The sequence below is a fragment of the Petromyzon marinus genome, chromosome 74 (genome assembly GCF_048934315.1).
Source record: "Petromyzon marinus isolate PM22_M1 ecotype Great Lakes invasive population chromosome 74, UKy_Petmar_22M1.pri1.0, whole genome shotgun sequence".
NCBI lineage: Eukaryota > Metazoa > Chordata > Hyperoartia > Petromyzontiformes > Petromyzontidae > Petromyzon > Petromyzon marinus.
Genome location: NC_133740.1, coordinates 13,315,517 through 13,325,983, shown reverse-complemented (window position 1 = coordinate 13,325,983; position 10,467 = coordinate 13,315,517). Strand labels below are relative to the sequence as shown.

At 57.3% G+C, this 10,467-nt stretch overlaps 1 protein-coding gene across 1 annotated transcript in view; it reads left to right on the top strand.

The window, feature by feature from the left end:
• The first annotated feature begins 6,600 nt into the window (after positions 1 to 6,600).
• Positions 6,601 to 10,467, top strand: part of LOC116958261 (elastase-1-like) — a 36,857-nt gene continuing 32,990 nt past the window's right edge. Inside the window, exons 1-2 of the mRNA XM_032980788.2 lie at positions 6,601 to 6,615; positions 7,312 to 7,412. Coding sequence (XP_032836679.2) covers positions 6,601 to 6,615; positions 7,312 to 7,412 — 116 coding nt within the window. The remainder of the gene's footprint in view (positions 6,616 to 7,311; positions 7,413 to 10,467) is intronic.

The following is a 10,467-nucleotide window of genomic DNA, read 5'->3' as shown; positions in this document are numbered from 1 at the left end:
GCTATGTGCACCCTGAGGCCACGTGAAGTGTCGAACGCCCGTTGGCAGGAGGTCACGGGGCAGACCCAGGTGCCACGGGTCGACTGACTGAGATGACTGGCTGATGCACCACCTGTGCCCCCTACTGTGCCAACCTGCTGTGCTTTAGCCACCCGGCGCTCCGCTCGTTGTTGTGAGCGTTGCTCCTCCGCCTTCCGTTGTTGTTGGAGGGCGACTACCTCCAACTGCCCAGTAGCATCCTTCACGAGCCTCCTCCACAGAGGCCGATCTTGACACCGCTGGTACCAGTCATCGGCAAGTCCACTCAGCTCCACGTCCTCCTGTACCACATCACTCCATCTCTTCTCTAGCCCGTGCCGCGCCCGCTTAGCCCCCTCAATCCGGCCGAACAAAAGCTGTTTCGGCATGCGGTGGCTGGGCATGCGGGCTACATGACCCAGCCATCGCAGCCTTGCCCGCCGGAGGAGCTCACCGATGGGACCTTGCCCAGATCTTTCAAGGATTTGTGAGCTCCTCACACAATCCAGTCTGGTTAAACCCAGGATGGATCGTAGGCAGGCCAGCCTAAATGTTTCTAACCCACACTCACACACACACAGTCACACACTCACACACCCATTCTCACTCAACCACTCACACACACCCACCACCACCACCACCACACAACCCCTACCCAACCACACAACCACCACCACCACACAACCACCACCACCACACAACCACCACTACCACACAACCACCACCACACAACCACCACCACCACCACACGTCCCCTACCCAACCACACAACCACCACCACCACCACACAACCACCACCACACAACACCACCACCACACAACCACCACCATCACATAACCACCACCACCACCACACGTCCCCTACCCAACCACACAACCACCACCACACAACGACTACCACCACACAACCACTACCACCACACAAGCACTATCACCACCACCACCACCACCACACCACCACCACCACACAACCACCATCACCACACAACCACCACCACACAACCACCACCACCACACAACCACCACCACTACCACACAACCACTACTACCACCACACAACCACCACTACCACCACCACCACTCCGTTTCTACCCCCTTAGGTGGAATGTCCGGCGGGCAACGTGTCAAGCACTCGCCAGCGGAATGTGGAATTTCCACCGAGCGCCAACCCGATGCGGTGTGGAGGCTGCCTCGGGCTGATTGTGAGAGACAGGGGATGGGTAGGGTGGGTGTGGGGGGATGGTGGGTAGGGTGGGTAGGGTGTGAGGGTAGGGTGTGGGGGGTAGGTAGGGTGGGGGTTAGGGTGGGGGGTGGGTAGGGTGGGGGGGTGGGTAGGGTGGGGGGGTGGGGGTGGTGTGGGGGGGATTACTTCATCTGCCCCTCCAACCTTTGCTGATAGTTGTTGTTGTGCTGATAGTTGTTGTTGTTATTGTGCTGATAGTTGTTGTGCTGATAGTTGTTGTTGTTGTGCTGATAGTTGTTGTTATTGTGCTGATAGTTGTTGTTGTGATGATAGTTGTTATTGTTGTGCTGAAAGTTGTTGTCGTTGTGATTATATTTGTTGTCACATGTTGAGAAATGCCACGTGGCTGGGACTATAATATAAATATACCATCACCTCTACCCCATCACCATTACCACCTCTACCCCCTCACCATCACCTCTACACCATCACCATCACCTCCACCGCCTCACTATCACCATCACCACCTCTACCCCCTCACCATCACCATCACCACCATCACCTCTACCCCCTCGCCCCATCACCACCTCTACCCCCTCACCATCACCTCTACACCATCACCATCACCTCTACACCATCACTACCATCACCTCTACCCCATCACCATCACCACCATCACCTCTACCCCATCACCATCACCACCATCACCTCTACCCCATCACCATCACCACCATCACCATCACCTATACCCCATCACCATCACCTCTACCCCCTCGCCCCATCACCCTCACCATCACCTCTACCCCCTCACCACCACCTCTACCCCATCACCTCTACCCCATCACCATCACCTCTACCCCATCACCATCACCTCTACCCCATCACCATCACCTCTACCCCATCACCATCACCTCTACCCCCTCGCCCCATCACCACCATCACCACCATCACCTCTACCCCCTCGCCCCATCACCATCATCCTCACCTCTCAAGCAACAACCGTCTGAAACGGTTTCCACAATCAGTGTCTCATCAGCAGCAGATTCAATGCTGGTGCAGTACCCCCAGATGTGCATAGGCGGGAGCCGGTTTCCACAATCAGTGTCTCATCAGCAGCAGAATCAATGCTGGTGCAGTACCCCTGGATGTGCATAGGCGGGAGCCGGTTTCCACAATCAGTGGCTCATCAGCAGCAGATTCAATGCTGGTGCAGTACCCCTAGATGTGCATAGGCGGGAGCCGGTTTCCACATTCAGTGGCTCATCAGCTCTCCCTCACCCTGACCCCACCCACTCTGTTGCACCACCCCCCCCTCTCGCCCCCCGATGAATCTGAGGAATGTCGCCTTGTGGACCTCGAGGGCGATGTGGCGATTGCTCAACGAGTGTCAGCGCCGGAGAGACAAAGGCGGTCGGGGCCTCCGGGACATGGCGCTTGCCTAATAAAACGTCTGCGTGAGTTGACCAGCGGCGAGTTCACGGACAGGAGGGGAGAGAGAGAGAGAGGGGAGAGAGCGGAGAGAGAGAGGGGAGACAGCTGAGAGAGAGAGGGGAGAGAGGGAGAGAGGGGAGAGAGGGGAGAGAGGGGAGAGAGAGAGGGGAGACAGCTGAGAGAGAGAGGGGAGAGAGGGGAGAGAGATGCGAAATTCGGGGAGCACGATGGGCCAGGTGGTAGCAGCCACAGCGCTCCTCCTCAGCCGCCTCCTCACCACTGCAGGTGAGGAGGCCACAGTTGTGTCAGTCACCCACCGTGTCAGTCACTCACTGTGTCACTCACCCACTGTGTCACTCACCCACTGTGTCACTCACTGTGTCACTCACCCACTGTGTCACTCACCCACTGTGTCACTCACCCACTGTGTCACTCACTCACTCACTCACCCACTGTGTCACTCACCCACTGTGTCAGTCACCCACCGTGTCACTCACCCTCTGTGTCACTCACTCACTCACTGTGTCAGTCACCCACTGTGTCACTCACCCACTGTGTCACTCACTCACCCACCGTGTCAGTCACCCACCGTGTCAGTCACTCACTGTGTCACTCACCCACTGTGTCACTCACCCACTGTGTCACTCACTCACTCACCCACTGTGTCACTCACCCACTGTGTCAGTCACCCACCGTGTCACTCACCCTCTGTGTCACTCACCCACTGTGTCAGTCACCCATTGTGTCAGTCACCCACTGTGTTACTCACCCACTGTGTCACTCACTCACTCACTCACCCACTGTGTCACTCACCCACTGTGTCAGTCACTCACCGTGTCAGTCACCCACCGTGTCAGTCACCCACTGTGTCACTCACCCACTGTGTCAGTCACCCACTGTGTCAGTCACCCCCCGTATCAGTCACCCACCGTGTCACTCACCCACTGTGTCAGTCACCCACTGTGTCACTCACTCACTCACTCACCCACTGTGTCAGTCACTCACTGTGTCAGTCACCCACTGTGTCACTCACTCACTCACTCACCCACTGTGTCACTCACTCACTGTGTCACTCACCCACTGTGTCACTCACCCACTGTGTCACTCACACACTCACCCACTGTGTCACTCACCCACTGTGTCAGTCACTCACCGTGTCAGTCACCCACCGTGTCAGTCACCCACTGTGTCAGTCACCCACCGTGTCAGTCACCCACTGTGTCAGTCACCCACTGTGTCAGTCACCCACTGTGTCAGTCACCCACCGTGTCAGTCACCCACTGTGTCAGTCACCCACCGTGTCAGTCACCCACTGTGTCACTCACCCACTGTGTCACTCACTCACTCACTCACTCACCCACTGTGTCACTCACCCACTGTGTCACTCACTCACTCACTCACCCACTGTGTCACTCACCCAATGTGTCACTCACCCACTGTGTCACTCACTCACTCACCCACTGTGTCACTCACCCACTGTGTCACTCACTCACCGTGTCACTCACACACTGTGTCACTCACTCACTCACTCACCCACTGTGTCACTCACCCACTGTGTCACTCACTCACTCACCCACTGTGTCACTCACCCACTGTGTCACTCACTCACTCACTCACCCACTGTGTCACTCACTCACTCACTCACCCACTGTGTCACTCACCCACTGTGTCACTCACTCACTCACTCACCCACTGTGTCACTCACCCACTGTGTCACTCACCCACTGTGTCACTCACTCACAGTTTAAAAGGGGACAATACGTGTGAATGACTAAACGATTGATTGAGTGATTGATTGATTGAGTGATTGATTGAGTGATTGAGTGATTGATTGCGTGAGTGATTGAGTGAGTAAGTGAATGAGTGAGTGGGTGGATGTGTGAGTGGGTGGTTGTGTGAGTGGGCGAGCGAGTGAGTGAGTGAATGAGTTGGTGTACGTTTGGGTGATTGAGTGAGTAGGTGGATGGGTGACTGAGTGAATAAGTTGGTGTTTGGTTGAGTGAGTTGGTGGATGGGTGAGTGAGTGAGTGAGTGAATGGGTGAATGAATGAGTTGGTGTATGGTTGAGTGATTGAGTGAGTAGGTGGATGGGTGAGTGAGTGAGTGAGTGAATGAGTTGGTGTTTGGTTGAGTGGTTGAGTGAGTTGGTGGATGGGTGAGTGAGTGAGTGAGTTGGTGTTTGGTTGAGTGGTTGAGTGAGTTGGTGGATGGGTGAGTGAGTGAGTGAATGAGTTGGTGTTTGGTTGAGTGAGTTGGTGGATGGGTGAGTGAGTGAGTGAATGGGTTGGTGTATGGTTGAGTGAGTGGGTGGATGGGTGAATGAATGAGTTGGTGTATAGTTGAGTGATTGAGTAAGTAGGTGGATGGGTGAGTGGAGTGAGTAAATGAGTTGGTGTTTGGTTGAGTGGTTGAGTGAGTTGATGGATGGGTGAGTGAGTGAGTGAATGAGTTGGTGTATGGTTGAGTGGTTGAGTGAGTGGTGAGTGAGTGATGTAATGAGTGAGTGAGTGCATGGTGGAGTGAGTGAGTGAGTGCATGATGGAGTGAGTGAGTGAGTGGTAGAGTGAGTGAGTGAATGGTGGAGTGAGTGAGTGCATGGTGGAGAGTGAGTGAGTGAGTGAATGGTGGAGTGAGTGAGTGAATGGTGGAGTGAGTGAGTGCATGGTGGGTGAGTGAGTGAGTGAGTGATGTAATGAGTGAGTGCATGGTGGAGTGAGTGAGTGAGTGCATGGTGGAGTGAGTGAGTGAGTGAATGATGGAGTGAGTGAGTGAATGGTGGGTGAGTGAGTGAATGATGGAGTGAGTGAGTGAGTGATTGATGATGGAGTGAGTGAGTGAGTGCATGGTGGTGTGAGTGAGTGAGTGAATGATGGAGTGAGTGAGTGGATGGTGGAGGTGAGTGAGTGAGTGCATGGTGGAGTGAGTGAGTGAATGAATGATGGAGTGAGTGAGTGAATGATGGAGTGAGTGAGTGATTGAATGATAGGGTGGACGTGTCAGTGCCCGAGTGAATGAGTGAGTGAGTGGGTGGGTGGATCAGTCGGCGGGCGGGAGAACGAACGAACGAGTAAAATGAACGACGTAGCCGCTTGAATGGAATATCGTCGGGAGCGTGGCACCTGCGATTGATCAATAATTATTGATCAATAATTATTGATCAATAATTATTGATCAATACCAGGTGACACGCGATGTGATAATACCCCCCCCGCCCCCCCCCCACCCCCCCCCCCCCCCCCACCCAACCCCCCCACCCCCCACCCTCCCCACCCCCCTCCATGGGTGCTGCTCGCTGCTGCCAACAGCACTTGCCCCGACGGTCTACCAGAGGCTACCTGGGGGACCTTTGGTTTTGGTTTCTCGTGTGCAGGTGGCGCCGCGGGATCCCCCGCAGCCCCCACCCTCGCCGCGGGATCCCCCGCAGCCCCCACCCTCGCCGCGGGATCCCCCGCAGCCCCCACCCTCGCCGCGGGATCCCCCGCAGCCCCCACCCTCGCCGCGGGATCCCCCGCAGCCCCCACCCTCGCCACGGGATCCCCCGCAGCCCCCACCCTCGGCATGGAGGGAGGCCCCCAGGGCCGAATCGTGAACGGCGTCACGACGACTCCACACGGATGGCCGTGGCAGGCGAGCAGCAACCTCGACACACGGGGTGGGGGGTGGGGGTGGGGGGTGGGGGTGGGGGTGGGGGGTGGGGGGTGGGGTGGGGGGAGGGAGGGGGGTGGGGGGGGAGGAGGAGGGGGAGGAGGGGGGGAGGGGGGAGGGGGGAGGGGGTGGGGGAGGGGTGGGGGAGGAGAGGAGGGGAGGTGGGGGAGGAGGTGGAGGGGTGGGGTAAGGGAGGAGGGGCGTGGGGGAGGGCGTGGGGGAGGGGGTGTGGGTGGGGGGAAGGGGGTGGGGGTGGGGGGAAGGGGGTGGGGGTAGGGCGGGTGGGTGGGGGGATGGGTGGTTTTAGGGATTGGGGGTAAGGGATGGGGGGGTGGGGGGTGAGGGAGGGGGGTCGGGTAAGGGCATCTGTGAAATAAAAAGAGCTTTATAGCTCATCCGATTTCCCCCAGCATGAATCAATGTTCTCGTTCTGGAGACCCGGACCCAGGGCTCAAACCCAGGCTCTGTTACATCAGTACGGGATAGAGCGTTGCTCCCTCGCACTCGCGACTCACTTCCTAGGCCGATAGCCCCGCCTTGACCCACACCCCCTGGACCCCCCCGTGACCGCCAACCCCCTTCCCCCCTTTCTTTTGACGCTCCCCCATTGACCCCTTTGGCCCCCGTTGACCCCTCCTGACCCCCCTTGACCCCTCCTTGACCCATCCGTGACCCCACTTGCCCCCACCTTGACCCCTCCGTGACCCTCCGTGACCCCTCCGTGAACTCACTTGCCGCTCCTGACTCCTCCTGACCCCCCTTGAACTCCTCTTGAACTCCTCTTGAACCCCCCTTGACCCTCATGACCCCCCTTGCCCCCCTTGACCCCTCCTTGACCCCTCCTTGACCCCTTCTGACCCCTCCTTGACCCATCCGTTACCCCACTTGCCGCTCCTGGCCCCTCCTTGACCCCTCCTTGACCCCTCCTTGACCCATCTGTGACCCCACTTGCCCCCCCCCCCTTGAACCCCCCTTGCCCCCCCTTAACCCCTCCTTGACCCCTTCTGACCTCTCTTGACCCCCCCCCCCCCCAGGTGTCGGTGCAGGTGGAGAGCTCCCCCGGCTTGTGGTACCACGCCTGTGGTGGGTCGCTCATCCACCCCCGCTGGGTGCTCACCGCAGCTCACTGCGTCCGGTGAGGGGACGCACCCCTCAGCCTGTGAGTGAGTCTGTGGGTCACCCTGTGAGTGAGTCTGGGGGTCTCTGTGTGGTGAGTCTGTGGGTCTCTGTGTGTGAGTCTGTGGGTCTCTGTGTGGTGAGTCTGGGGGTCTCTGTGTGGTGAGTCTGTGGGTCTCTGTGGTGAGTCTGTGGGTCTCTGTGTGGTGAGTCTGTGGGGTCTCTGTGTGTGAGTCTGTGGGTCTCTGTGTGGTGAGTCTGGGGGTCTCTGTGTGGTGAGTCTGTGGTCTCTGTGGTGAGTCTGTGGGTCTCTGTGTGGTGAGTCCTGTGGGTCTCTGTGGTGAGTCTGTGGGTCTCTGTGTGTGTGAGTCTGTGGGTCTCTGTGTGTGAGTCTGTGGGTCTCTGTGTGGTGAGTCTGTGGGTCTCTGTGGTGAGTCTGTGGGTCTCTGTGTGTGTGAGTCTGTGGGTCTCTGTGTGGTGAGTCTATGGGTCTCTGTGTGGTGAGTCTGTGGGTCTCTGTGGTGAGTCTGTGGGTCTCTGTGTGGTGAGTCTGTGGGTCTCTGTGTGTGTGAGTCTGTGGGTCTCTGTGTGGTGAGTCTGTGGGCCTCTGTGTGGTGAGTCTGTGGGTCTCTGTGGTGAGTCTGTGGGTCTCTGTGTGTGAGTCTGTGGGTCTCTGTGTGGTGAGTCTGTGGATCTCTGTGTGGTGAGTCTGTGGGTCTCTGTGGTGAGTCTGTGGGTCTGTGTGTGGTGAGTCTGTGGGTCTCTGTGTGGTGAGTCTGTGGGTCTCTGTGTGGTGAGTCTGTGGGTCTCTGTGGTGAGTCTGTGGGCCTCTGTGTGGTGAGTCTGTGGGTCTCTCTGTGGTGAGTCTGTGGGTCACCCTGTGAGTGAGTCTGTGGGTCACCCTGTGAGTGAGTCTGTGGGTCACTCTGTGTGTGAGTCTGTGGGTCACTCTGTGTGTGAGTCTGTGGGTCTCTGTGTGGTGAGTCTGTGGGTCTCTGTGTGGTGAGTCTGTGGGTCTCTCTGTGGTGAGTCTGTGGGTCTCTGTGTGGTGAGTCTGTGGGTCTCTCTGTGGTGAGTCTGTGGGTCTCTCTGTGGTGAGTCTGTGGGTCTCTGTGTGGTGAGTCTGTGGGTCTCTGTGGTGAGTCTGTGGGTCACTCTGTGTGTGAGTCTGTGGGTCTCTGTGTGGTGAGTCTGTGGGTCTCTGTGTGGTGAGTCTGTGGGTCTCTCTGTGGTGAGTCTGTGGGTCTCTGTGTGGTGAGTCTGTGGGTCTCTCTGTGGTGAGTCTGTGGGCCTCTGTGTGGTGAGTCTGTGGGTCTCTGTGTGGTGAGTCTGTGGGTCTCTGTGGTGAGTCTGTGGGTCTCTGTGTGTGGTGAGTCTGTGGGTCTCTCTGTGTGTGAGTCTGTGGGTCTCTGTGTGGTGAGTCTGTGGGTCTCTCTGTGTGTGAGTCTGTGGGTCTCTGTGTGGTGAGTCTGTGGGACTCTCTGTGTGGTGAGTCTGTGGGTCTCTCTGTGTGGTGAGTCTGTGGGTCTCTCTGTGTGGTGAGTCTGTGGGTCACTCTGTGTGGTGAGTCTGTGAGTCTCTGTGTGGTGAGTCTGTGGGTCTCTCTGTGTGGTGAGTCTGTGGGTCTCTGTGTGTGGTGAGTCTGTGGGTCTCTCTGTGTGGTGAGTCTGTGGGTCTCTGTGTGGTGAGTCTGTGGGTCTCTGTGTGGTGAGTTTGTGGGTCTCTGTGTGGTGAGTCTGTGGGTCTCTCTGTGGTGAGTCTGTGGGTCTCTGTGTGGTGAGTCTGTGGGTCTCTCTGTGGTGAGTCTGTGGGCCTCTGTGTGGTGAGTCTGTGGGTCTCTGTGTGGTGAGTCTGTGGGTCTCTGTGGTGAGTCTGTGGGTCTCTGTGTGTGGTGAGTCTGTGGGTCTCTCTGTGTGTGAGTCTGTGGGTCTCTGTGTGGTGAGTCTGTGGGTCTCTCTGTGTGTGAGTCTGTGGGTCTCTGTGTGGTGAGTCTGTGGGACTCTCTGTGTGGTGAGTCTGTGGGTCTCTCTGTGTGGTGAGTCTGTGGGTCTCTCTGTGTGGTGAGTCTGTGGGTCACTCTGTGTGGTGAGTCTGTGAGTCTCTGTGTGGTGAGTCTGTGGGTCTCTCTGTGTGGTGAGTCTGTGGGTCTCTGTGTGTGGTGAGTCTGTGGGTCTCTCTGTGTGGTGAGTCTGTGGGTCTCTGTGTGGTGAGTCTGTGGGTCTCTGTGTGGTGAGTCTGTGGGTCTCTGTGTGTGAGTCTGTGGGTCTCTGTGTGGTGAGTCTGTGGGTCTCTGTGTGGTGAGTCTGTGGGTCTCTGTGTGGTGAGTCTGTGGGTCTCTGTGGTGAGTCTGTGGGTCTCTGTGTGGTGAATCTGTGGGTGTCTCTGTGTGGTGAATCTTTGGGGCTCTGTGTGTGGTGAGTCTGTGGGTCTCTGTGGTGAGTCTGTGGGTCTCTGTGGTGAGTCTGTGGGTCTCTCTGTGTGATGAGTCTGTGGGTCTCTCTGTGTGATGAGTCTGTGGGGCTCTCTGTGTGATGAGTCTGTGGGTCACTCTGTGTGTGAGTCTGTGGGTCTCTCTGTGTGGTGAGTCTGTGAGTCTCTGTGTGGTGAGTCTGTGGGTCTCTCTGTGTGGTGAGTCTGTGGGTCTCTGTGTGTGGTGAGTCTGTGGGTCTCTCTGTGTGGTGAGTCTGTGGGTCTCTGTGTGGTGAGTCTGTGGGTCTCTGTGTGGTGAGTCTGTGGGTCTCTGTGTGGTGAGTCTGTGGGTCTCTGTGGTGAGTCTGTGGGTCTCTGTGTGGTGAATCTGTGGGTGTCTCTGTGTGGTGAATCTTTGGGGCTCTGTGTGTGGTGAGTCTGTGGGTCTCTGTGGTGAGTCTGTGGGTCTCTGTGGTGAGTCTGTGGGTCTCTGTGTGGTGAGTCTGTGGGTCTCTGTGTGGTGAGTCTGTGGGTCTCTCTGTGTGATGAGTCTGTGGGTCTCTCTGTGTGATGAGTCTGTGGGGCTCTCTGTGTGATGAGTCTGTGGGTCACTCTGTGTGTGAGTCTGTGGGTCTCTCTGTGTGGTGAGTCTGTGGGTCTCTGTG